The following is a 25,548-nucleotide window of genomic DNA, read 5'->3' as shown; positions in this document are numbered from 1 at the left end:
ACATGTGTACCTCGTACCTTTAGAGGCCAGAAAAAAGTGGTAGACTCTGGAACTGGAGGTACAGGTGGTTGTAATCCACTGTGTAGGTACTTAGAATTGAACCCAGGTCCCCTGGAAGAGCAGCCAGTGTTCTTAATCACTGAGCCATCTCTCCAGCTCCTCCACCTTATTCATAAGACAGAGTCTCTCAGTTCAACCCAGAGCTCACTGATTTGGATAGTCTAACCTGGCTAGCTTGCTTTAAGGATCCCCCCTGTCCCTTCTTTAGTGTTGGATCCCAAGTGAACTACCATGCCCAGGAGGCATTCTCTTGAGTCCTGAGGATCCAAGCTCCAGGCCTCAGACTTGGCAGAGAAAGCACTTCCCTTGCTTAGCTATCTCCTCAGCCTGTGAACCACAAGTTTTTTCTTAGATTTATAGTACCAGATATGACCCTCCTCCTTTGGAAAGGGCCCCAAATCCAATTAGAAAGTAGTTGGTTACCCTCACAATAGATTTTGCATTGTTTAACCAGTGGGCACATCTTGCCTAACCAGCCACTATTTCTGCTTGTAGGGTCCACACCTAGGTAACACTCTATGACAGTTTCCCCAGAAGCCTACATAGCATCTTGTGCTTTAAAGACTAGACAGTAGGAAGAAAGCCTCCAGCATAATTCTAACTTGATCTCTGGACCTATGCCAGATCATGTGTGTTTGGCAATAGGATTTTGCCATCCAGATAGCTCATCATTCTTTTTTTTGTTTTTTTGTTTTTTTTGTTTTGTTTTGTTTTGTTTTTTCGAGACAGGGTTTTTCTATGTAGCCCTGGCTGTCCTGGAACTCACTTTGTAGACCAGGCTGGCCTCGAACTCAGAAATTTACCTGCCTCTGCCTCCCGATTGCTGGGATTAAAGGCGTGCACCACCACGCCAGGCTATCATTCTTTTTTTTAGATTAATTTTCATTTTAAATTTGTATACATTAGGGGAGGTATGTGATATGTAAGTACAGGTACCTATGGACTTTGTGCAAGGACTCCATTGGAGCTGGGTTGTGTCTGAAGATTATTTACACTGGACAGTGGTGGAGCACTTGGAAGGCAGAGGCGGGCAGATTATAAATTCAAGGCCAGCCTGGTCTATAGAGTAAGTTCTAGGACAGCCAGGGCTAAACAGAACTGTGTCTTGAATCCCCCCACCCCTCAAAAAAAATGTATTTATTTGTTTTATGGGTATTTTGTCTGTTTGTATGTCTGCATACTAGAAGAGGGAATTGGGATCCCATGGTAGTAGTTACTGTTTGCTGTGAGCATTTATGTAGATGCTTGGAATTCTGTCTTAATAGAGTATAAAGCAACCAGGGTATTGTTAAACCGTCATCTGTCAGAATGTATTAGATTTGAATATGGGAAAGTGCATGAGTTAAAGAATGAGAAGGCTTCTGAGCTCTCAGCTCTGTGAACTCAGGATATTTGAAGGTCACTAATGAGGTCTAAGGTCTTTTACTTTGGTTTTCTTGAGCTGAGACAGACAAGACAGTTGTTGGTCCATCAGTGGCTCCTGGCAACACTGCTCCATCCCCATCCTCTCCCACCTCTCCCACTCCGGATGGCACTGCATCTTCAGAGATGAACAATCCCCATGCTATCCCACGCCGGCATGCACCAATTGAACAGCTTGCTCGTCAAGGCTCTTTCCGGGGATTTCCTGCTCTTAGCCAGAAGATGTCACCCTTTAAACGCCAGCTGTCCCTACGCATCAATGAGTTGCCTTCCACTATGCAGAGGAAGACCGATTTCCCAATAAAAAACACAGGTACTGTGCTCTAGCTCCGTCAGAAGCAACACAAATCCCTTTAAGTTAGTCATGCCTGTCTCTCTGAAACTATTATAGTGCGTGTCATTTCATATGAGCACAAACTAGGGTCATGAGTAGTTAATTTCTCTTCCATCAGTAGTGACAGTGGAATTTCTAGCCTGAACTACAAGGTCCGTGGTTTGTCCTGACACGGGTGTACTCTCTCTCAGCTAGCCTATTTCTTTACATAAAAAGTTCCAAATTTCCATTCTTTCTGTGCTCATAGGACCCCAGAGAATTAAATAGGCTTTAGAAACATTTACAGGTTAATAGCAGCACTGTCAAAGGAACAGAAGAAATGGGTAAGTGTCCCTTGTATATGTGAGAGGTTGGCTTCCTGGGGAAGAAACTCTAAATGGCTCTTATACAAATCTAAGGTCTAATGTTCATCAGGAGCAGGTGGCCGCTCATTTATTCATGGCTGCTGTGTATCCTCAGTTCAGCTGAGCCAATCTGTAAGCTCTATCCTTATCATACGCGCTACAGCTAAAATGTTAGATCTGGTTGGTGCTTTTACTGGCCCTATCTATTACCCTTCCCTCTGAGACGAGACATGCTGTCTCCATAACTGACCAGGAGGAAGCTCTGGCTCAGTAGACACTCCTGACAACACTGTACAAGCGCAGAGAAGACAGGCCTGTGCGCAGTAGAACTCGGCTTAGAGAACAGTTGGAGTTAGGTGATGATGGCAAGGCTCTCAGCTCTCAGCACCCTCAAAACAACTGTAGGTGCTTCAAGTACCTCGTTGCAGTCTCCCTCTGGGGCAGATGCAGCACAGAATCTTTCTCTCTTCACAGATGAGCAAAGGTTCAGTACACATAAACTGTTTGCTCAGAAATGAGGAAATGTTCTCAGAGCCCTGTCCTGCCTCCTCCATCCCCTCTCCCCCCAGAATCTCAAAGTCTTTAGCATCCTACATTTCAGCTCTAGAATTGATTGGGTTGTAGCTTCTGGGAACTGGTTGAAAGTTAAAATAGGTTGCAGAGATCTTCCAGAAAGACCCAGCTATACAAAAAAGCCTCACATTAAAAAAAAAAAAAAAAAACCACCAAATTCCCAACAAAGTCTCAAAGAGAGATAGATTAGGGATTTGCAGAGAAAGATGATCTTAGTGCATGAGTTACTGATGTTTTCTACTTTCCTGTCTGAAAGTTGAGGTATTAATTTACTGAAGCTGATTGTGTAGCCTGACAGTTGAGACTTGTCCTTCGGCAAGGGAAAGAGCTAAAGTGAGAACTGGCAGCCCACACTGTACCGTCATATTTCAGGACTCCTCTCTTTCCTGTCTGGAACCATTTCCTTTTGCCTTGCAGTGCCCGAGGTGGAAGGAGAGGCCGAGAGCATCAGCTCCTTGTGTTCCCAGATCACCAGTGCCTTCAGCACGCCCTCTGAGGACCCCTTCTCCTCCGCCCCAATGACCAAACCAGTGACATTGGTGGCACCACAGTCTCCTGTGTTACAAGGTAGGTGACCTCTGACCTCAGTTTTTCTCTTTAAAACTAATCCTGTGAGCATGCTTCTCCTGAACTGAAGTTGGCATCCTGAGCTTGCCAGCATCCCTCGTTTCCCTGTCAGTCACATCTTTGGGCTTTTGTTCTCTTGTCTAAGCTGTCCGCTTTTCATCATTTGGCATGAATTCATCTGTCTACGCATCCGAGAAAGTCTCTGTAGCCTCCACTCACTGCTTTATTTGCCTCTTGACCTACGGAACAGAACAGCTGTCAAGATTGGTTTAAGCTCTGTGATTCTCCACCAAGGACAATTTGGCCACCTCAGGGAAGATTTGGTATTCATTGTATGGAGACATTTTGGGATTATTATAGCATTCGAAGTACTGCCAAAAATCCTTCAACATGCAAGACAGCACCTACAACAAATTACCATCCATCCCAAAATGCCAGTGGTGTTAACATTGAGACCTAGACCTACCTTCTCTCTACTGAGATTCATAAAGTAGAAGCCTCTCTTCTGGCTCACTGGTTCATTCTGTGGTCTCTAAATTGGCTTTTGTGACAATAGAGTTACTTCAGGGTTGGAGTTGGTGCCATTCCCCCTAACCCCCAGTATGCTAAATTAAATTCCCAGCTCACAGGTCAGTGAATCAGTGGCTCTGACAATTGCCCATTCCCATGTCTTTTGAGAACTTTTCAAGTAGAAAGGGCTGCACTACAGGACAGTGCTGTTACCCCTGGAAGAAGCTGCCATAACTCTTTGTTTTGCTTCTGGGTCTCAATCTTTTGACATACTTATAGTCATGTGTCCTTTGTATCATCGCACAGCTTTCCTTCTCATCTAACAGACATTTGTAGTACTAGAAAAAGTAAACTTGATAAACAGTGCCTGACACACTGGGAAATGCTCACATGTTGTCTTATTTAATCTTCAAATAGTTCTTTAAGGTAACCATTACAAAGAAGACTGAGGCTCGGATAGGCTGAGTGAATTGTGCAAGCTGTGCAGCTGGGATTTAAATTCAGATCTTCCTGCCCCACTTACATCCCACTGCCGTCTGCTTGTAGGGCACTGGTTATAGAACCTGAACGGAGCGATGTCCTTTGTCTTTAGGGGGCTTCCAGTCTCTAGCTGTTGTAGTTTTGTTGTTGTTTCATAGCCCCAGGTAAACAATACCAATACCCTGACCCAGTGTGGTTGTCCAGTGCTAAAGGGACATCATCCATGCTAAACATGATGGAAAGCTGGAATATAGACTAGAGACTGATAAAGGAAGAGGCCTGAGGAGATGAGGAGAGGAAGCCCAGCTCTCTGGATATTATGAATATTACATGGGGAAAAGACAGAGATAGCAGCAAATGGCAAATGTATTAAAGTAAATGGAAACACATATCATATGATTTTTTTTTTTTACTAGTTGTATAGGCAAACTGTAGACCCTTCATTCATGGCCTCCATTTCTGAAGTTTCAATTGCCTGTGGTTAATTACTATCTCAAAACATTAAATAGAAAATTCCAGAAACAAAAAATTCATGTTTTAAATAAGTTTATTATAATATGTTCTTACAGTAATTATTAGCCTCTCGGTGTACCAAGCTTATAAATTAAGCTTTATCCTAGGTTTGAATGCATAGGTAAAAACACAGTATTATACCGGGAGCTATCTGGCTTTAGGCATCTGTAGAACACATTGGAACTCCTTCCCTAATCCCAGATTTATGAGACTTTAGAAAGAGTTGAATTTGGTGTATATAAAATAGTGTTATCTTGATGCTGAGAACATACTAAGAAATTATTATACTTAACCCATTGTTATTGTTGGCCTGATTTGATCTTTTAGAAAAGTGTAGAACAAGATGCTTTATCTACTTAATTTTAAGCCAAAGCCTAGTTGCTAAATAATCAATTTAATATGAAATTGTATTTATTAGGCTTCATTTTGTCTCTCATATACACATTTTCAAAGAACAGTCATTTATCAGTACAGTTATTTGATACGGTCTCTGTTTTTGTGAAAAGGTATGTATATCCACTGCAGGATTGCATGAGCATCCCCGCACCAACTGCTCTGTCTTGTCTGTTCCAATATTGTACGTTGGCCTGACTGACCCATCTCGTGTAGCTTGGACACCCTGCATGAATTAACTCCATCCATGTTGTCTGCTCCATTGTAGCTAATGGCACTGACTCAGCCTCCCATGTGCTTACTGCTAAGCCAGCCAATACTGCTCTAGCACACGTAGCAATGCCTGTCCGTGAAACCAACCCCTGGGCCCATGTCCCTGATGCTGCTAACAAGGAAATTGCAGCCATACATCCGGGTAAGGTGGCCAGAGATGTTGAAATAGATTTTGGGAGCAAGTTCTAAAAAATGGCCAGCTACCTGAATGAGGACTACTATGAAAACTATATTCTTTCCTAGACAGAAGTGGCTGTGAGAAATAACTGGGAATAAAAGGATTAGATGGACTGTTCTCAGGACTGTGGGACTTGGCTGCCATAGAATTCTAATAAGCCACTGGATTTAGGCACACAGCTGCCTATGGTAAAGGTACCATGCACTGCAGGTTCATCTAAAGCGCCACAGAGAGCGTGTCCAGACTTTTTGGTATCTTTACTAGCTTTTCTGGGATGGTTTGGAGCTAGAGACCTGCCTGCCTGTGCCTCTGAGTGCTGAGATTAGAGGTTTACTCCACTGCTGTTGGCGTTTGAAGTGTTGGGGGGTGGGGGGAGAATAGTTTTTTAATTATTCATGGTTTTGGTTTTGAGGTTTTTGGTTTGGGGTTTTTTGGTTGGTTGGTTGGTTGGTTGGTTGGTTGGTTGGTTTGGTTTTTCGAGACAGGGTTTCTCTGTGTAGCCCTGGCTGTCCTGGAACTCACTCTGTAGACCAGGCTGGCCTTCAACTCAGAAATCCACCTGCCTCTGCCTCCCAAGTGCTGGGATTAAAGGCATGTGCCACCACTGCCCAGTAGGATTTGGGTTTTTAAGACAGAGCCTTGTTTTGTAGCCTGTAACTCAGTCCATCTGCCTCAAACTCCTTGTTTGGGAACACAGGCATGCCCCTTGGGCCCAGCTCTGTGAGCCATGGAGTATTATAGCCAGTCTCTCTGCTAGGGATGTGCCATGGCAGCATGAAAGGGTTCTGACACCAGCCAGCTGCCTTGCTTTAGGGCATCTGAGCCTCCACATGCCTTCAGATGACATCGTGCTCTAACAGGATCTCATCCCACTAAAGCAGAGTCCTAGGCTGGTTACACTTTAGTCCCTCCATCATGGGACATTTAGGAACATTCACATAACCAAGGTTACCAAGTAAGAAAGACTTCTAACTCTTCCCCACTCCCTCTCTCTCTCTGGTTCTAGGGACTGAGTGGGGTCAGTCTTCTGGTGCTGCCTCTCCAGGTCTCTTCCAGGCTGGTCACAGACGCACTCCCTCTGAAGCTGACCGCTGGTTAGAAGAAGTGTCAAAGAGTGTGCGGGCCCAGCAGCCTCAGGTCTCAGCTGCCCCTCTGCAGCCAGTTCTCCAGCCGCCTCCGCCCGCCGCCATTGCCCCTCCAGCACCTCCTTTCCAAGGACATGCCTTCCTCACGTCCCAGCCTGTGCCCGTGGGTGTGGTCCCACCCCTACAACCAGCCTTTGTCCCTACCCAGTCCTACCCTGTGGCCAACGGGATGCCCTACCCAGCCTCTAATGTGCCTGTAGTGGGCATCACCCCATCCCAGATGGTAGCCAATGTGTTTGGCACTGCAGGCCACCCTCAGACAACTCATCCACATCAGTCGCCAAGCCTGGCCAAGCAGCAGACATTCCCTCAATATGAGACAAGTAGTGCTACCACCAGTCCCTTCTTTAAGCCTCCTGCTCAGCACCTCAATGGTTCTGCAGCTTTCAATGGTGTAGACAATGGTGGGCTAGCCTCAGGAAACAGGCATGCAGAAGTCCCTCCAGGCACCTGCCCAGTGGATCCTTTCGAAGCTCAGTGGGCCGCACTAGAAAGCAAGTCCAAGCAGCGTACAAATCCTTCTCCTACCAACCCTTTCTCCAGTGACTTACAGAAAACATTTGAAATAGAACTTTAGGCAGTCTCTGTGACAGGTGTTTTCTGTACTTAGGCAAGAGCAGGGGGTGGAGGGCAAAGGAGCAAAGGGGACTTTGTTTGCTTTCCAGATCAGCACACTTTTCACTAATCCCAGAGGTCCCAAGGAGCAAGTCCAAGCACAGTCCAGCAAGGGGTGACGTCCACAGAAGTGAGGCAAGCCTCCCTGGGGAGGACTGCCCTGCAGCTAGGCTAGAGAAGCCAAGGAAACCTGGCCTTCTGGCCCCTCTGACCCTAACAAATCTCTGGCAGCAGAGAGGCAGAAGATCTGAAGAGGAATCTGTATTCAAAGCACATTTACTGGAATATAAAACATAACAGGAAGCAAAACAATCTCCCTTTATTTTTCAGGCCAGTCACCCGTTCCTCCCAGTCCTGGGCTGTCTTAGCAATCGCTCGATGGGGACAGTGTGGCTGGGTGAAGCCAGGCAGGCTATGCTGCTGGGTTCACGGGAGGGCACAGCAGCAGCTGCCCAGTAGAGCTGTAGTCTGGGGATAAAGCTGAGCTTCCATTTTGAGTTACAGAATAAATATTATAAATATATATATATATATCAAAAAGCCAAAATCTTTATTTTTATGCACCTAGAATATTTTAAATAGTTCTCAATATTAAAAAGTATGAGTTGTAAGTAATCTTGCCAAAAGTGAGCGGGTTAGATGTAAGAAATTGTACATAAGATTGATTTATCATTGATGCCTATTGAAGTAAAAAAGAGGAAGGGTTGGAAGTTGTAGGCAGGAGCCCTGGCTTGTTTGTGACCATTCATGTTAACTAGCACACTGCGAAATGGTCATACCGATGACCCGTGCAGTCACTAGGTAGTAGTTTTAATAAGATGAGCAAGCAGTGTTGTCCTGGTTTTAAACCTATGGTGAAATTCTAATGTCATCATTTGAATGGAATCAAATCTATGCTCTAGAGAATGTATGTTGAATCTTTTACATATCATTGCAATTTCCTTATGTTAATCCTTTAGCATTACGGTGACAATGACATAATCATATCCAGAAAAGGGAACGCAGGCTATTGTGTCGGTTTGTAATGTGGGTCTTAATGGGCTCTGTCCTTGAAGTTTTGTTCCCATAAGTTTTACAGGGATGAGATTCTGGCTTCTGTGCTGTGTGTGTCTGTGTCCCCTTCTGCCCCAACCATGAACAGAGCATCCCATGCCAGTTGCAGCTACTTGACCATGGGTAACAACATGAGACCCCATCTCATTTTTACTTTTGAACGTTGGCCTTACAATCAAATGTAAGTTATATATACATATATATATACACATATATATATATTTGTACTGATGAGAATTTATAATCTGCTTTAACAAAAATAAATGTTCGTGGTAGAGCTTTTGCCCATGAAGGGCTGTTCTTATTTGCAAATGGGTTTATAGTTCTGTTTTTAATCTCTCTTTTTACAGCTCATTTCTAACTTGTAACTATAAAATCTTTTGGGGGGATTAGTATATCCTTAAATTTCAGGGTATGACTGGGATCTGCAGCAATAGTATGGTCTACACCAAGAAGCCAGAGACTGTTAGCCCCAGCCCAGGGGTAGAGTGGAGCTGTGGGAGTAGAGACAGGGTCTCACTATGTAGCCCTGGCTGGTCTTGAGCTCAGAGATCCACCTACCTCTATCTCTCAAATGCTGGGCTTTAAGGTGTGTGTGTCCCACCATGCCTGACAGCACTGCTTCTCAGTCTTAGCTATAGATTGGAATTACCCAAGGTGTAGCTCAGTGGAACATGTTCTAAGCATGCATGCGATCCCCCAGTGCACACACAGGCATGTTCACACATCACCTATAATACCCAGTCTACTCACACGGCCAATTAAGTCAGACTATCAGTAGAAGAAGGGAGGTTCCCAAGCTGTGCTTTAGGCTGGGGAGTTACTTGTGTGCTCTGTGTAGCATGAGGTTCAGCACCCTGACCTGGAGCATTTCATCCCTCACCCCCCCCCCCATTCAGCCCCTACTCCCACCTGCAACAAAAATGCCTGGAACCTAGATATTCCTGAGACACCACTCACACAGGGAGCTTTGTGTTCCAGCAAGTGTCAGAACTTTGCTCCCATAGTAACCTGTGTTACTAGACAGTCTTCCAGAGGAGTCAGAGAAAAAGTGGGACGAGCCCTGGAAGCTCATTAAATCCAGGCCTCTTCCTAGAGCATTAAGAAATCGGAGATTGTAAAAGATGAATGCCTTCCTGCAGCTCAGACTACTAAAATCACTGCCCTGGGTGTCACGTCACATCCGCTGATGCTGGGTTCTATGGGTTGTTTACTCTGAGGCAGGATCTCACTGTGGCCCAGACTGCCTCACACTGTAGCTCTCCTGCTTCAGCCTCTCGAGCCCTGGGATTGTAGGCTTGCAGCACCATTGCAGCACCATTCGCAGCTGCTGTTCTACGGACTTTACAGCTGTGCTTCCGTGCGTGCAGTCAGGGCGGCTGGCCTGAGTCAGTTCTGCCACCCACCAGGGAGGTTCCAGAGAGCACATTCCAGCCATCAGGCTTGCCAGTGAGTGCCTTAACCACTGAGCCATCTCACCAGCTCCCAGCCACTGTTTGCAGCATAGTCTGAGTTTCTCTAGCAACAGATAAGCTCCACAGATTCCTACTTAAGGAAGCATGACTCTTCACTACTCAGAGCAGGCCAGTGAGCTGTGTAAGGAGTGGACCTTTTCAGGCTGTCTGGCTTTTCCATCCCACACCCCTGCATCGCAGCCTATGGCCTCCACCTTGCTGAGTGCTTTTCCCTGGCATTACACTGTGAGCTTCACACACTGATGGTGGTGAAGGCAGCTGTGCCACTGCCACTGCCCAGGAAGATGGACAGCCTGAATGACTGCTCACCTCTCCCCACACACAGACCTGGATTCTAGCAGGAATCCTTGTCTGACTGAGCAGTTACCGTCCCCCTGCCATCACAGACACCCCACCCAGCTGGCTCTGCAGTGCGCTAAGTGGATTCTCTGTACAAATTGAGCACCTCTCACCCAAAATCAAACGTGCTTCGAAACCCGGACAGTTTTGAAAGCTGACATGGCGATTGGGTCTTTGAAGCTTCGGAGCATTTCAGAACTTTAGGTTAGGGACGTTCAATTAGTAAAGTCTACAAATACTTAATAGCTTAAAACACTTTGGTCCAAAGCATTTCAGATAAAAGGTCCTCGGTGCAGTAGATACTATAGAGGGGAGGTGTAAAGGGTTCCTCTTCTTCACAGCAGCCTGTGGTCATATCAGACAGACCCTGCTGAGCACTACAAGGGAAGCCGGCACTGGCAGCTGCTGGGGCTCAACCCTGGATTTCTGAGAGGGGCAGGATCTGAAAGACGACTCCCTCTGCAAGCCATGTCTTACCATCCCTTCTCCCCAGCAAACTATCCAGACCTGGCGCCACAGCCAGCCTTCATCCCTGCTGCCACACAGGCTGGGCATTTGGCTGGAAGCGGGAGCAGCTGGCACAGCAGAAGCTGGAGTAATATTCATTGCCACAGAGCTGGGCCTGCAGGATCAACGCACAGTTGGCCAGCTCCGGCTGGTCGATGCAGTCCTTGCCTAGGTCCCTGGACTGTGCGGCTGGCGCTGCAGGACAAGGAGAGAAAGGGCTGAGGCAGCTCTCGCTGCAGCCTCTCACAGGCCCTCCTGTGACCCTTATCTGCGGCCTATGCCCAGTGCACAGCCTTTTCCAGGCTTTCCTATTTCTGGCTAGACCATCGACGGCTCCACATTTAACTTCCTGCCCTACTGTCTGGAACTGCAAAGCCAATGACAGCTATATGGGCCCAGATTGGCAGGAAAGATCAGTAGGGTCAGTCCTAGGGAAACCGGAAGTCAGTAAGCCATTGCCATCTTCCTATTGCTACTGGGTTCCACCAACCTCCCAGCTTGCATCTGTCTCCTATATCCCCATCTTTCCTGGTTTCCACCCGAGAACGTGATGAATCTTCAAAGTTCTAAGACTACACGGAGGCCCAAGCCCGCGTGCCACCCTCAATATCCTACGAGTGTCTGGTGATTGTTAAGAATTTGATTCCACTCTCTCATCCTACAATTACCCCCCTTCTCTCTGCAGGCTCTTGCAGCACTGTCCCTACCACCAGGCACACAGCAAAAACCTGAGTGCTGTCTGCTGCCCTGGCCCCACAGCCGTGTCCTCCCCTCAGAAAATGAGGCAGACAGAATGGTTAGCAGACAGCCTTTGTCCCCACAATATATCCTATTCACTTAACCCTTGGGCAGAACAAGCCAGGGTGAGAAAAGCCTAAGCCAACTAACTCCAGTGCTCCCAGTCATGAGACACTCACTATGTGACTCCAAACCAACGAGTTAGAACAGATCTGCAGCCTGGTCAGTGAAAGGAATACAGACAGGCTGGGGGGGGACAGCCGGGCTTCTGGAGAGATGCCTCCAGAATATGGAACATATTCTTAGCCACATGCAGCAGAGAGCAAAAGAGGCCTGTGGCCGTGGGTGGTGTCTGGGAGATCAGCTTGGCAGCCACACATCACCAAAAGCCTAAAAGCCTACTAGCCACCATTGTCAAACAAGCTTCCCTCACTGTAGACACATCTACGGCTGATCACAAATGTAAACATCCAGGTCCCCTTGAGGAGTTTGGTAGTGTGGTAGGTTTTGTCTTAAGTCAGGATAATGTTCTAGAATTCATAGGCATGTGTCACCATGTATCACCATGCTCAGATCCTCAGTCTCCTAAGGTCTCTTCTCTTCACCACAGTAAATCTGCATTCTGGGTTTTCCTGGTCTTATTAGTTTGATCAGTGTATAGATGAGTAGGATTTTCTAGAAACATCAAAGGTAGAAGTCCTGCCATATGGGACTTTGACCAGAGTGTGGTCACACAGGCACACACAGTCACAGCCGTGTGAGTCTCCATATTGCAGAGCACTTGTCTGGGCCCTAGGGTCCCAGGGAGCTCACAGAGGGAAACCTGAGTGTCAGTCTCACAAAGCAACACTGTAGCAGACACCTTCAACCCCTGGCCAGTTCTCACCCGCAGTCTGGCATCCAGGAGGACAGCCAGGCCTGCCCCGGTGGCACGGCAATGTTCAAGCACACCAGGCAGTTGGTACCATTACCGCCAAGCCAAGAACCCTTTCTCTGGCATCTTCGGGATGCACCTCAGGTTATGAGAACTGGCTGTTTGACTGGAGGCTCTGAGCTGTTTGATGTTCCATCTCCCTGAAACACTAAGACCTGTGGAGAGCACTGTGAGGGGCCCCTCCTGCCCTGTCACTTAAACACAGAGCCCCTGCAAGTTTGAACATCAAACAGTCCTGCTTCACGAGTTCTGAGATGGAGCTTAAGAGAACAGGCACAGTAGCACCTTGGAAGCAGAGGCAGGGAGATTAAAGGTGAGACCAGCGTTGGCTACATAACAAGTTCAAGGTCAGCCTGGGCTACATAAGTTAAGTAAAATCAGGAGTCAAAAAGCCTGGGCTTGAGTCCCAGCTGGCCACAAATCTGCTGTGTGAACAAGTGGGAACACCCTGCAGCTCTCTGGCTGCCTGTCTCGTGGAAAAAGGATGAGGGTGACTGTATCCTATTACATGCCTAGATGATCAAAAACACACGTTTCCATCCTACAGCCATTTTTTATATAAATTTTTAATCTTTATCTTTAAATTACAAACTGTACGTGATTTGGAAAGGAGACTGTGCCAACAATGATCAAAGAATCTGTCCTCTGCCTTTTCTATTTATTTGTTCTCCGTGTTTGTCACGGTGCTGGGCTAGAGCCTAAGGCCTTAGGCAAGAGCTCTGCACTGAGCCACAGCCCAGACCCACAGGGCCTTCTGCCACCCTGATTAGAATTTGGACTTTAGCAGCCAACCACCATGAACATTATGTTAGGGATAAAGCTGAATGACAGAACTCTGACCACTTTGCTACATCTTCACCATGGCCTTAGATGGTGGGCTAGCCCCAGTAAAGCAGGGCTCTGGGGCCATAAGAAACACCCACCCCTGTTACAGTGCCAGTAACCAGAACGTGAGCACAGATGAGAACGTGCCCGTGGCCCTTGGTGCTCAGCTGCCTTCAGGACAGCAAAGCCCATGACGAGCCTTTCTCACCTGGGAGGGCCACCTTCACCTCGGTGCTGCGACTCACAGCCTGGCTCCCACGGAAGGCACTGCATGTGTAAGAGCCCTCGTCCCTGGGCCGCAAGTTGTGGATCAACAGTGTGCCATCTGGGGACTGGTGCACACGGTGACCGTCGGCCTGTATTGGCAGGCCATTCCTGGAGGGGAGAGAACATCGGGAGAGATACGCCCTGAGAGGCCTGGAAGAGGAGAAAGACATTAGCCAAGGCTATTCCAGAGCTAACCTTCTCTCCCCATGAGGGTGGGTAGATGACACCTCAGGGAAGAGGGGACAGGTGCACTCAATTGGTAGGAGGACATTAAAAGCCAGTGGCACAACTCAGCTCACTCATTACAATTTGCCCTGAATCCACAAAGGAGCCCACTCCAGCTGGTCACTGACAAATGCCAGGCCCCAGGGTCAGGGGAAGGGTACATGTGCCTTCATGGCACAGGAGAGGTTGCCAGTGTCCAGAGAGCCTCCCACAAGAAAGAGGCAGCTGACGTGAGGAGAGGAGACCGCAGCAGGGCTGGCCAGTGGAAGAGGACTGTGGGGATTTGGGAACTTGAGGACAAGCTGTCACTGTCAAAGCAAGAAGGCAGAGGGAGCCAGTCAGGACTCTTGAGTTCCTAGCAAATGTTTAAGCAGGCAATGGGAGTGGCTGGGGGCTTGAGGGGAGCAGGGTCTGGGTGGGGTGCCCTGGAATAAGGGCAAGCAGTGAGCAGGTGCTGCTTCGTGCACACAGAGAAGATGACAGGACACTGAAGTATACAGACAGTGAAGGTCAGATGTAGGAGGTGGAGACAGAAAACCAGACGGCTTGGTCACTGGGCGATGGTGGTTCTAGGACCTACCTCCTCTCCCCAAGAGGGCAAACGGATGACTAGGTCTCAGCTCGCTGATGCCCGCCACTCACTCACTCACATCACTCACTGATGAGTAGAAAGGAGTGAACAGTGAGGTGATGCTTTGAGTCTGAGATAGCTGTGAGATGTTAAGTCTGAGATCTGGAGCCGCAAAGTCCGGACCCAGAAGTGTATCATTTGCACATGTGGATGGGTACGTCTCTAAAGCTGTTCAGGTGACAGCTCTGAGGACACTAGGGAAGCCTTGGGAAGGGAGTGTTTTGAGAAAAAAAAAAGCAAGTGGCCAGTAGGATGTCACCACAGATGAGGGAAAGACTGAGACCATCCTGTGGTGGGAGGGGCAGGGAGGTGATTGGTGGCCTCTCCAGTACCATGTCCCCTAGAGCAGGAGCCAGATGTAGATAAAGCAATGATCAGTAGAGACAGCAAGATGTCCCCATGCTTCCAAGTGGGGACTCTGAGCACTGAAGCCCCTGGCATCAAGGTCATCTAAGAGGCACCTGACCACCACTGTCACTATCACCCATCCCACCAATGCATCTCTCCTGGAAATGCTCGCTGTTGGCCACTTGTTACTCCTCCCAAGAGCATCTCCCTCTTGCTCCCTCCCTGGTCTCTTCCCCGATTCTCCCTGATCCAAAGCCTTACTACGTTCCTTTATGCACAGTCAGCACCTGAGGGAAACCTGGACCATCTCTCAGCTCATAGTGGACTGAGTCCAAGTGACCCCCAGGTCTCCAAACAGTAACCTAAGTTCTGGTACAGTTTGGATCAGAGTTCACTGAAATTGGGGCCAGAGAGATGGCTTAGCAGTTAAGAACTCATTCTTGCAGAGGACCATGGTTCAGTTTCCAGCAACTGCATGGTGGCTCACGGCCATCTGTAACCCCAGTTCCAGGAGATCCGACCCCTTTTCTTTCTCTTTCTCACCCTCCATAGGCACCAGGCCTATATGTTGTACACATACACATGTAACAAAACATTCATACACATAAGTACATTTGGAAAAAAAATCATTGAAGACTCCAAAGCTGCATGCAGCCCTGAGGGTCTCAATATGGAGGAAACGGCCATGTCTGGAAATTCTGTTCACTGTCTTAACCTGGACAGAGAGAATACTACTGTTAGCAAGTGGATGTTCTAGATGCTGCCAAGCCTACCATGCACAAGCCTAAAACAGCAAGTTTGTCTGGTCCAATATTTCAGTGATACTAAGGTTAAGAAATTAGTGCCTGGTGTAGTAGCATACACCTTTAATCCCAGCACTTGGGAGGCAGAGGCAGGCAAATTTCTGAGTTCGAGGCCAGCCTGGTCTATACCAGGACAGCCAGGGCTATACAGAGAAACCCTGTCTCGAAAAACCAAGAAAGAAAAAGAAAAAGAAAAGAAAAAGAAACGGCAGCCCAGCCAATGGGAAAGCTGTTCTCTGGAGCTCTGTGGTGTAGGAAGAGGCTGCAGCCTCCAGCCCTGGCCCTAGGCCTCAGAGCATGGCATAGGGGCAGTGTTGACAGTGACATTTCTGACAGAGTGAGACTCTACTGACTACGCTGTCTGCAGTACCACTTTACCTGGACCACCGGATGTTCACACTTTCTCCAGCCACCACACACAGAAGCCTGGCAGTGTCACCCTCTGCCACGGTCACAGCAGGAGGCAGGCCTGTGATTGTCAGCTCCCCTAGGCATGAGAAGATATTGTCAGTGGCTAACCCAACCCCTCTGCCACCTCCCACCACCTCCCCCACCCCCAGACTTCCTCCTTACTGAGAACTCTGAGCTGGACCCAGCGCTGGTCTCGGTCCTGCCCATTAAAAGCAACACAGCTGTAGTAGCCCCCATCTTCCACATCCACTCGGCTGATGACCAGAGAGCCATCAGGCTGCACCTGGTGCCTGGGGATGAAACACTGTCATTTGTCTTTGACCCAAGTGGATCAGGAGAGGCATTGTAGGGAGGGGAGCTGGGCAGGACCCTACTGTTCAAAAATGCCTACCCAGAGAGCCGCTGAGGGCCCACACAGTGCAGTGCCTGCACTTCAGTAAGTCACTTGATGATACCTGGCTTCTAAACTCAGTAACACATCATTTCACATTTTCTGATTTAAAAGCTATTTGGGGCCAGGTGTGTTGGCCTATAATCCCAGAACTCAGGGACTGGCAAAGCAGGAGGATTGTGACTCCCATGCCAGCCTGAGCTACAGTGTGATCTCTATGTCAAAAAACAAAAAAAGGTGGGTGGGGAGATGAGTTATAGCGTGGGCCTTTAATCCCAGCACTCAAGAGGCAAAGGCAGGACGAATCTCTTGAGTTTGAGTTTGCTCTACAGAGCAAGTTGCAAGTCAGCCACTGCAGTAAAGTGCTTGTCTTGCAAGCATAAGGACTAAGTTCAACCCTCAGAATCCATATTTAAAAGAGAGGAAGGGGGAGGATGAGAGGCAGGCAAGCAGGCATGGCGGGGGAGTGCTTATAATTCCAGCACTGGGGTTGCCAGCCTTGCCCTTCTCCTCCCTTTCCCTCTGCCTTGCGAAAAACCATGAGATTACATTCCTAAAGCAAGCAACTGTAGTTGACTTTTGTTTGTTACTTAGTGGGTTCTTTTCCCCACCCTTTATCACACACACACACACACACACACACACACACACACACACACACAGTTTCAACCTCTTTCACTACATAGGAGAGAAAGAAGGATAGGGTGGAAGGAGAGAGATCCCTAAGTCTAATTTCTTTCCTTTTGTTGCTTCTTTGCTACTAACAAACTGCAACCTACCCCCCTGAATGACTGACAACAACCTACCCTCTGGGGGTGGAGGAGCTAGCATTTATGTATCCTCTGAAAAGTTCCCAGAATTCCAAACATCATACAATTGCAGAAATAATCTGGCAGGACCACACTTGTGCCAGAGCACAAGGCAAAGCACCGTCAGCTGCTGCTGACAGCTCGGTGCAGCCCTGCAGCTGGCATGAAACAAAAGTACACGCTCAGCATCACAAGCCACCAAGGTCTGGTCCCTAACTTGGCCACTTCCCGCTCCTGAGGCTGACTGCTAAGGTCCAACTCTCAAAGTATTGAAGTCCAGCAATCAAAAGCCCCCTTTGGCTCACCTAATTAACATGCCCAATTAAATACCTCATCCTGGCAGGGGTGTTCTTCTTGTACTTATTTTTTAAAGATTTATTTGTTATGTATGCAATGTTCTGCCTGAATGTATGCCTGTACATACATGCAGAAGAGGGCACCAGGTGGTTATGAGCACCATGTGGCTGCTGGGAATTGAACTCAGGACCTCTGGAAGAGCAGTCAGTGCTCTGATCCTCTGAGCCACCTCTCCAGTCCCCTCTTGTACCTTTATAAACCACATCTTCCTATGGGCCACTCTAACCAGAGACACTATCTTCTCTATCCAGAGACAGTCCTTTGTCCCTCTGTAGGACAAACGTCCCGCTCCTTCCCTGTCTCCCTCCTCCTCTAGCTCCTGTCTTTGTCTCTTATTCCCTGCCCTTTGTCTTCTCGGAGATAAATAAATCTCCTTTGTGCTAAGAACTTGGTTTTAGGGGTCCCGAGTGGATACTTTCCCTTTCAATGGCTCGCACTATATAGTTCAGACTATTCTGGGACTCCATACATAGACCAGGCTGGCCTTAACTCACAGGAACTACCTCTGCCTCCAGGGTGCTGGGATTAAGGGCTTAGACTTATTGTTTTTGCCATGTGCAAACAGCCTCAAATCCCGATTCTGTAGTGAACTGCGTGCTAGTTAGCGCCTGTGTGTAACCTGCTGGCAAGCTGCACATACTCCTGAATAGCTCCCTGCATCTCCCAAGACAGACTGTCAACAGCAGCAATGGGAACCACCCAGGCCGTGCAGAGCTGCCTCCTCCCTTGGCCGACCTCCTATTGTCATCAACCATACTTTGGAAATGCCCAGAATTGTTGCGTTCCAACTCTGTTCCTCCAGGGCCTAGAGTCCTGCTCTGGCCTCCATAGGATGAGGTGTGGCTAGAGACAGGCCAGGGCAGCAGGAGGGACGGGATGAATGGACCTGGGAGAAGAGACCAGCTGCCCATCTCTTTGCCACTCGATGGTAGGGACCGGGAAGCCTTCAGCACGGCAGGTCAGCCGGATCCGCTGGCCAGGACTGGCATCTACCACTCCAGGCTGAGTCCGGTCCAGACGTAACCTACAGAACAAGGGGCCTGGTCTTCCACTTCTCGCCACAACAGGGTCCTCTGCGTGAACCTCATTCTCCCTCTCTAGTCAGTATTGGCTTCCTAAAATGATCCTTTAGTTCTGTTTGGGACCCCAACACTGTTGTTAAGAACTGGGGTAAGGTCTGAAAGGCTCGGGGTGCCTGCCACCTTAGCTGACTAAACGCACCCAGTATGTCTCTGTCTACCTCCTCTTGCCTATCTGCCACTAGGCCTTGACTGAGGTGCTTCCTTCTTTGCCTCCCAAGTCCCCTGAGATGGAACCACCCTTCAAGGCCAGCTCAAGGAGCTAGGGTTTCCTAATTGTCACCTCTCAGAGCCCCAGTCACTGGGTGGCAAAACCCAAGCACAGCACAAACCTTCCCTCCTCCCCTATTGAGACCGTGGACCAGGAAAGGCCGGGAGAATTGGTGCACGCTGTTGTGTTACCTGGTGGCAGGCCTGGGGTGTGAGGGAGAGAGGACCCTGTGGCCCCCCGCTTCTGCTCCTGTTCCACGGTGCGGAGGACCATGGCCAAGGTCTGGGTTCCTGGGCTCAGGGAAATGCCTCGGCTGGCCCTCAGGAAACACTGCCATGTCACCCCCTGTCGCGAGGCCAAAAGAAGCAAGGTATGAGCTTTGAGAAGGAAATGGAAGAGGATCCACAAGACCAGCAAAGACATGGGGAGGGAAGAGGACAACAGAGTGTAGTTCCTGTCCCAGGAAGAAGTGACCCAAGGAAAAACTTAAGCCTTTCTAGGGTGGGTCAGCCCCTGCACAGCCCCTCCCTCCCTCCCTTCTTCAGTCCCAACTCTTGTTTTGTGAGACTCTGGGAGGTGGAATGAACGGGATGGGACAGAAACCTGTGACTCGAAGCTGTATCTCCTGGGGCTCATGGCCTGGCCTGTGGCTGCCACAGCTATAGATGCCAGCATCCTCCGGCCTCAAGCGGCTGATGATGAGGGAGCCATCTGCCTGGAGCTGGTACCTGAGTGGAGAGAGGAGAGATGTGATTTCTGGGCTCCTGAGGGCAGTAAGAGTCTTCCAGCTCCCATGCTACCAGAGAAGACCATATAGCCCCATAACACTCTGAGCCCTCTCACATTTCTAAGGCATGCCAGAAGGGCTTCTCTACAAGAGAGGACATTGCACATACAAGAGGTGGAAGGTAGCGATTGCTCACCAGTATCTTACAGTGCATCTCTCACGCAGGAGATGGGACCATGGTTTTACACGCACCTGTTAGAGGAGATGGGCCGGCCCTCTTTCTGCCACCCTGCCTGGAATTCCGAGGGGATGTTGCCAGGGCAAAAGAGTTGTACCGCCTGCCCTGGAGCTGCCTGTACCAGGGAGGGTTCCGAGCCTGCCAATCGGATCCTGGAGAGATGGGAGGGTATGCATCTGCCGCCTCCTGGCACAGGAGCATGGCCAGGGAAACACTCTTGTAGGCATTTGTAAGGCTAGAGTCCCATGGGAGACACTCCCAGGCACTGCCCCTGAAGCAGACAGCCCAAGGGGGTAGGAGGAGACTGAGAAGGGCCACAGGACAGACCATGTGTGGAGCCGACCGACACAGAATGGTTGACCCTTGCAGCATGTGTTTTGGTTCCTTAAGTGCTCATTTCCCCAAGCCCCTTATTCATACAATGGGACGACTGATAGATAACAAGCAATATCAAACCTACAATATATTCAGGGAGTGAGACATGATCACTATTTCACAAGTGAAGAAACTGGGGTTCAGAGCTAGCTTTTCCAGCTAGACACAGCCCTTGGTACAGTAGCTAGATGAGAGAAAGAATGTAGGAACTGATGCCTCTATTAACCCTCAGCATCCCTATCTGTAATGAGATGATGACAAGATCCACCTGGCCAGACTGTCTAGGAGTCAGAAATAAAGCATGGGACGGGGTTCGGCCCTGGCCTGGGTATCCTATGCCTTACCTGGGAAGCAGGCCTCACCTGTAGGAGGGGCTATGTGTAGGCGGCACTGCTGGCCTAGCCTCTCTGTCCAGTCCAGGAACTCTGGGCCGGATTTCCTGGCCTCCAGGCCGGTTTCCATAGGCTGGGATGTGGGGTGGCTCCCCTGGCGCAGGCTCTTGTTCTCTCCGCCAAGGGCTTCCAGAAGGGGAGGGCAGTCTCGGGATTGTGGCTCCTGCCCTGTGCCAGTCAGGTTCCTGCTGGCCTCCAGGACCACGTTGACCACCATCCACATGGGCACGATGCCCAGCGGCTCCTGCCTCAGGACGGCGGGGCCCATGCTGTCCCCGGCAGGTGTTCATGCACTCCTGCTCCGATGCAAAGTTATTGGCGTTGCCATGACAGCCGCCATACCAAAAGCGGTTACACCGGCCCACCGATGCCACAAAGTACCAACGGGCGGCCCAGTCTCCACATGACCCTTGAGCACTGGGCAGCAGACACCGCACTGGGTAAGCTGTGGGTTGGGGATGGAAGATGTCACCGGTGAGAGCACTACTCACTTTCGCCTTAAGGAGCATACTTGTCCTGCTTTAAAGAGCACAGCCCCACTCTTGCCAGGACCCCTGACCTCCCTTAGGAGCCCAGGACACTTCCAGGGTCTGTCCTAGACAGCAGCCTCCACCCATACAAAACTAGAGTCCCCAGGAAGAAAAGACCAGGGCTCCCTGAGCAAGCTAATGTCCCTTCCAGCCTGATCCTCATGGTGTGGTGCGCACACAAACCAACCGGGAGTTCATTGTGGCTGCCCCTGAGGGGCTATGAACATATGCGGCAGGACAGCTGGTCAGCCTAAACAGCCTGCTCCATCTCTTCATGTTCCAAGTGGCCTTGGCTGCCTGTCCTGTTCCCCACCCTTCTGCAGAGCCCACCAGGCTGTCAGACTTTAGATGAATATTCCCATGACAGAGCCCGGAAGCACCACCCATCTGCCATCCCATGCTTCAGCCCCGACCTTCTCTCTAAAACTCAGCCGCTACTCCCTGTAACATCCGCCCCATCTCAGGCACAGGCAAGCCCTACAGCACACTGTCTACTTTGTCCTGCCCTTCCTTTGGGAGGAAACTCATTCCAGACACAGGATGGACCTTGTTTTATTTAAGATCCCCATTTTTCTTTCTCTTTCTCTCTTTCTTTTCTTTCTTCCTTTCTTTCTCTCTCTCTCTCTTGTGACATAATCTTATAAATTTCAGGTTGGCCTTGAACATAGTATATAGCCAAAAATGACCTTGAATTTCTGATCATCCTGCCCCTCTACCTCTCAAGTGCTGGGATTATAAACCTGTACCACCATATCTGGTTTATGTATCACCGAAGGTTGAACCCAGGCCTTGGTGCATGCTAGGTAAGCACTCTACCAACTGAGCCACATCTCCAGCACCGAGAGTTCCACTTCTAATCCTCCCAGCCCTATGTGAACATCTTAGATGCAGGGACATCCATCTGTAAACATCTTAGATGCAGGGCCGTCCCTCTGGCCTGGTATCAGGTGTGTGCTCACGTACTGGGAAACCTGAGTCAGTGAGGTATGGCCATGGGTTGGGGATGAGGATCCAGTGAGATAAGGATGAGAAGGGGCACTGGCTCACCATAGCTGGGCTGGCCCACACAGCCTTCCCCCAGCGGACCCGCTGCAGAAGCCACATTGTCATAGCAACATCCAAACCTAGAGCTTCGACACTCACTGGGCTCGCCTTCATGGGCCTGGGGTTGGTGGATCTTGGGGTTCTGAAGAAAAAGCCAGAGGTTGGGGGGTTAGGAATAAATCTTGTTTTCAGTGGCAAGCTTGGGCTGACCAGAGGGAGGGTGACAGGAAAAGGGAAGGGACACAGCTATGAGTCAGAGGCAGAGAACCCCACCCAGGCCCCAGGGGAGCTTGGACACCATCTCTGAAGCCCTGGTCTTTGAAAGGACGGCCTAGGTTGCCAGGTTTGTAGGGTCCTCCCTTTCCCAAGGCTGAAGCTGCAGAGATCCTGGTAGCACTGAGCTGTGTTCCTGCCATGGGAGCCACTTACCTTGGAAGCTACTGCCCTGGACCCTGGCCTGTTTCCCGTATTGTCACTGCCGTGAGACCTGGTACAACCAGCCTGTTGGGGCCCCTCAGCTGCAGACACCCCGTCGGGGCAGCATCCGTACCTAGGAAGCAGTACACAGCCCCCTCACTGCCCAGCCCTGCACCTGCCTTTCTTTCTTTTCTTTTTTTTTTTTTTTTTTTTTTTTTTTTGGTTTTTCGAGACAGGGTTTCTCTGTGTAGCCCTGGAACTCACTTCGTAGACCAGGCTGGCCTCGAACTCAGAAATCTGCCTGCCTGCCTCCCAAGTGCTGGGATTAAAGGCATGTGCCACCACGCCCAGCGCACCTGCCTTTCCATGGACCCTGGTGCCTAACTACCAGGTAGGACCAGGCTGCGAGGCTGCCTGCATAGGAGATTGGCCAAGTACAGATCTGTCTGAGAGCCTGTTCCTGTGTGGGCAGGCCATTCTGTGTGTCCCAGGCTCTCCTCACTCCCACTGGAACCCAGAGAAGGTGCAGCCCTTACAGTGGACCTACACTTGATGCAATGCACCCCCTATTCCAAAACCAGAATTGGGCTGCACCTGAGCCCACCCAAACATCAGGCTCCTGGGGCTCCCTCATGTCTCTTCCACCAACCAGAGCGTGCGAAGCAAGGTGAAAGGAAGGTTTTAGAAAGAAGGGCCATTGCTCCTGGCTCTCAGAGGAGGCCAAGAGCAGAGAAGTCATATGCCTCAAGTCACCCAGCAAAACATCTGGCAGATGGCTGAGAGGAGGATGTCACCCCCAAGTTGCTGGCCCCAAACCCCAGACCCTAAGCAGCGCAGTCTCTCAAGAGGCCAGTGCAAAGTAGGTCTTGGAAGAACTTCAGGGAAGGCACCCTGCAGAATGGGGTGACTCTGCCCCGTCCCTGCAGGGCTGAAGGAGTGTGTTGGTAGAAGACCTTTGAGAGTGGCCAGCTTCACACTGGGCTCCTGAGCCTGAGAACTTGAATCGCTACCTCTTGTGCCTGCTACGGGCCTTAGGTTACACCTCCATCCACAGGCTGGGCACATGAGAAGCCAGCCCATCAGGAGGAAAAGAAGTCTCCTCTCCGCCAAAAACAAACAAACAAACAACAAAATAAACAAAAATAAAAAGAGGCACAGGCAGGGCACCTCAGGAATTCTGCTCTAACCTGGTCATGCTTGCCCTGGGCAGGGATGCTGGCCCATCCGCCATGGTCCAGCCCTACCTTCCCTCTCTCCCCTGCTGAGGAGGAAGAGCAGTCTCAACCCACCTGCTCTGAAGACATGAGGCCCCAGCCAGGGGACAGCCTTGCCACTGAGGCCCAAGAGATGGTGTGTGGCCATCAGGGCAGCACCCATGGGGGCTGTGTCTGCAGTCACGGGGCCCTGAGCTAGGCCTCAGGGGTGGCTGGTGTGGAGGACGCTGCAGAGTTGGGGCCCGGCCTGCAGATGACAGGTTGGGGTCTTGACCCTCTCTGGGGTTGCTCTGAGCCCTGGGTCTCTCGAGGGGAGCCCACTGCTGCTCTCTTCCATCTATGCATGAGAAAGAAAGGCCACTGTGATGTACCAACGCCCCTCACCCTTGGCCCACGGCTACCTTAAATCACTTTCCAGGGTCTCTACTCCCTCCAGGCCACCCAGACTCATAGATGATAGGTCCCGGGTGGTGTTGGGGAGGGACCCAGGTTCTCACCTGAGACTGGGGACACTCGAGGGCCTGAAAGCATCCTGGGGTCTGAGGAGCGGGTCCTTGGGTCCTGTATACTAGGGACCTCTGTAGGGAACCAAGTAATAGGCGGGTGTGGAGGGCAGAACCAGACAAAAGCAACACCAGAGAGAACAGCAAATACCCCGAACCCGTGAAACACATCTCGGCAGAGACTTTGTGACTATTGGCCTTAAACTCACAAGAATCCTCCTGCCTCAGCCTCTTGGGTGTAGGGATTACAGTGTGTATCAACACACCTGGCTCCAAGATTTTCTGCAGCTTGTCTATGTGTGTGGATTTTTCTTTTTTTTACCTTGCCAACTTAGCAAAACTAAGTCCTGTTAGACCAAGTGACTCAGAAGCCACAGGCAGCCGAGGTAGGGCTCTTGCGTAGCATGAACCAGGCCCTGGGTTTGAGCCCCAACATGAGAAAAAATGAATTTTTATGGCATTTAGTGCTTAATAGTCTTAATTAAATTGCTAGATTTTTTCAATCATAAAAATCAGAGAAATGTTTTTTATTGTTTTGTTTTTTATAAATCAGGAAGAAACTAGCTAAGCACTCCCAGCACGCCTAGCTTAGCCATGATCCATGACCGTGACTACCTTCAGTGTCATATCCACACACCAAAGAAATCCGGCCTTTGCGCCCTTCCCTCAGCAGAAGGCCCCCATACCTGAGAGACCTTCTTCCCTAGAGAGATGGGGGAGAAGGGGAGGGTGGACAGGCAAGAAGCAGTATGTGTGTTCTCTCTTCACTCACTCAGTCATTCAACAAACAGTTGCTGAGTACCTCCCGCATCATAGGTACGTTGGGGGAAGAGTATAGAGAGGAACAGGAGCCATGGACCTAGCCCTCAAGAAGCTGGTCAGGTGGGGCATGCAGCACGGAGAAATTAATGCAAAGCTGACATCTAAAACAACACACTGGGCAAGTTTGAGTTCACAGGTATCCATACATGGATTTGGCAATAGCCGGGGCAGCAATGGCCAGAGTGTGGGAGAGCAGCCAGGAGACAAGGTGGGGTGCCGCCCTCCCTGCCCTATCCTTACCCTGAGGAAGATGGCAGGGCTGTCTGTTGCAGGCTTCCATCTCGGCAGGCTTGGACGACTGCAGGTCCACACAACGACCAGGCGGCCCGATGGTACAAACAACCTGCCTTCTCCGAATGCCGGAACCACAGCTTTTAGAGCACTGAAGGCCCAGGGTGGGAGTGGAAAGAGAGAGAGAGACACTGAGGCCAAGGACATCCGTGGAGAAGGAGGGGACCACACTCTTCAAAGTCACC

The 25,548-nt window shown here is 49.8% G+C and overlaps 2 protein-coding genes across 18 annotated transcripts in view; one reads left to right on the top strand and one right to left on the bottom strand.

Moving 5' to 3' along the window:
* Numb (NUMB endocytic adaptor protein) overlaps positions 1–8,774 on the top strand; it is a 127,909-nt gene extending 119,135 nt beyond the window's left edge. For 6 of the 14 annotated variants that reach the window (XM_006515578.2, XM_006515576.2, XM_006515573.3 and 3 more), the window contains 4 exons: positions 1,502–1,795; positions 3,151–3,300; positions 5,465–5,611; positions 6,654–8,772. In XM_006515578.2, coding sequence (XP_006515641.1) covers positions 1,502–1,795; positions 3,151–3,300; positions 5,465–5,611; positions 6,654–7,369 — 1,307 coding nt within the window. In that variant the 3' untranslated portion in view covers positions 7,370–8,772. Of the gene's footprint in view, positions 1–1,501; positions 1,796–3,150; positions 3,301–5,464; positions 5,612–6,653 lie in introns of all 14 variants that reach the window. The other 8 variants (NR_073563.1, NM_001272056.1, NM_010949.2 and 5 more) reach the window with 4 other exon arrangements.
* Papln (papilin, proteoglycan-like sulfated glycoprotein) overlaps positions 7,668–25,548 on the bottom strand; it is a 32,147-nt gene continuing 14,266 nt past the window's right edge. For 2 of the 4 annotated variants that reach the window (XM_006515505.4, XM_011244005.3), the window contains 14 exons: positions 25,313–25,454; positions 24,245–24,325; positions 23,823–24,084; positions 22,546–22,666; positions 22,120–22,258; positions 20,513–20,987; positions 19,790–19,927; positions 19,414–19,538; positions 19,002–19,155; positions 18,407–18,544; positions 16,126–16,253; positions 15,931–16,039; positions 13,487–13,653; positions 7,668–10,976 (listed from right to left, as the gene is read on the bottom strand). In XM_006515505.4, the coding sequence (XP_006515568.1) occupies positions 10,801–10,976; positions 13,487–13,653; positions 15,931–16,039; positions 16,126–16,253; positions 18,407–18,544; positions 19,002–19,155; positions 19,414–19,538; positions 19,790–19,927; positions 20,513–20,987; positions 22,120–22,258; positions 22,546–22,666; positions 23,823–24,084; positions 24,245–24,325; positions 25,313–25,454 (2,355 nt within the window). In that variant the 3' untranslated portion in view covers positions 7,668–10,800. The remainder of the gene's footprint in view (positions 10,977–13,486; positions 13,654–15,930; positions 16,040–16,125; positions 16,254–18,406; positions 18,545–19,001; positions 19,156–19,413; positions 19,539–19,789; positions 19,928–20,512; positions 20,988–22,119; positions 22,259–22,545; positions 22,667–23,822; positions 24,085–24,244; positions 24,326–25,312; positions 25,455–25,548) is intronic. The other 2 variants (NM_001205343.1, NM_130887.3) reach the window with 1 other exon arrangement.

The sequence above is a fragment of the Mus musculus genome, chromosome 12 (assembly GCF_000001635.26).
Source record: "Mus musculus strain C57BL/6J chromosome 12, GRCm38.p6 C57BL/6J".
Lineage (NCBI taxonomy): Eukaryota > Metazoa > Chordata > Mammalia > Rodentia > Muridae > Mus > Mus musculus.
This window is presented reverse-complemented; position numbering and strand designations above follow the sequence as displayed.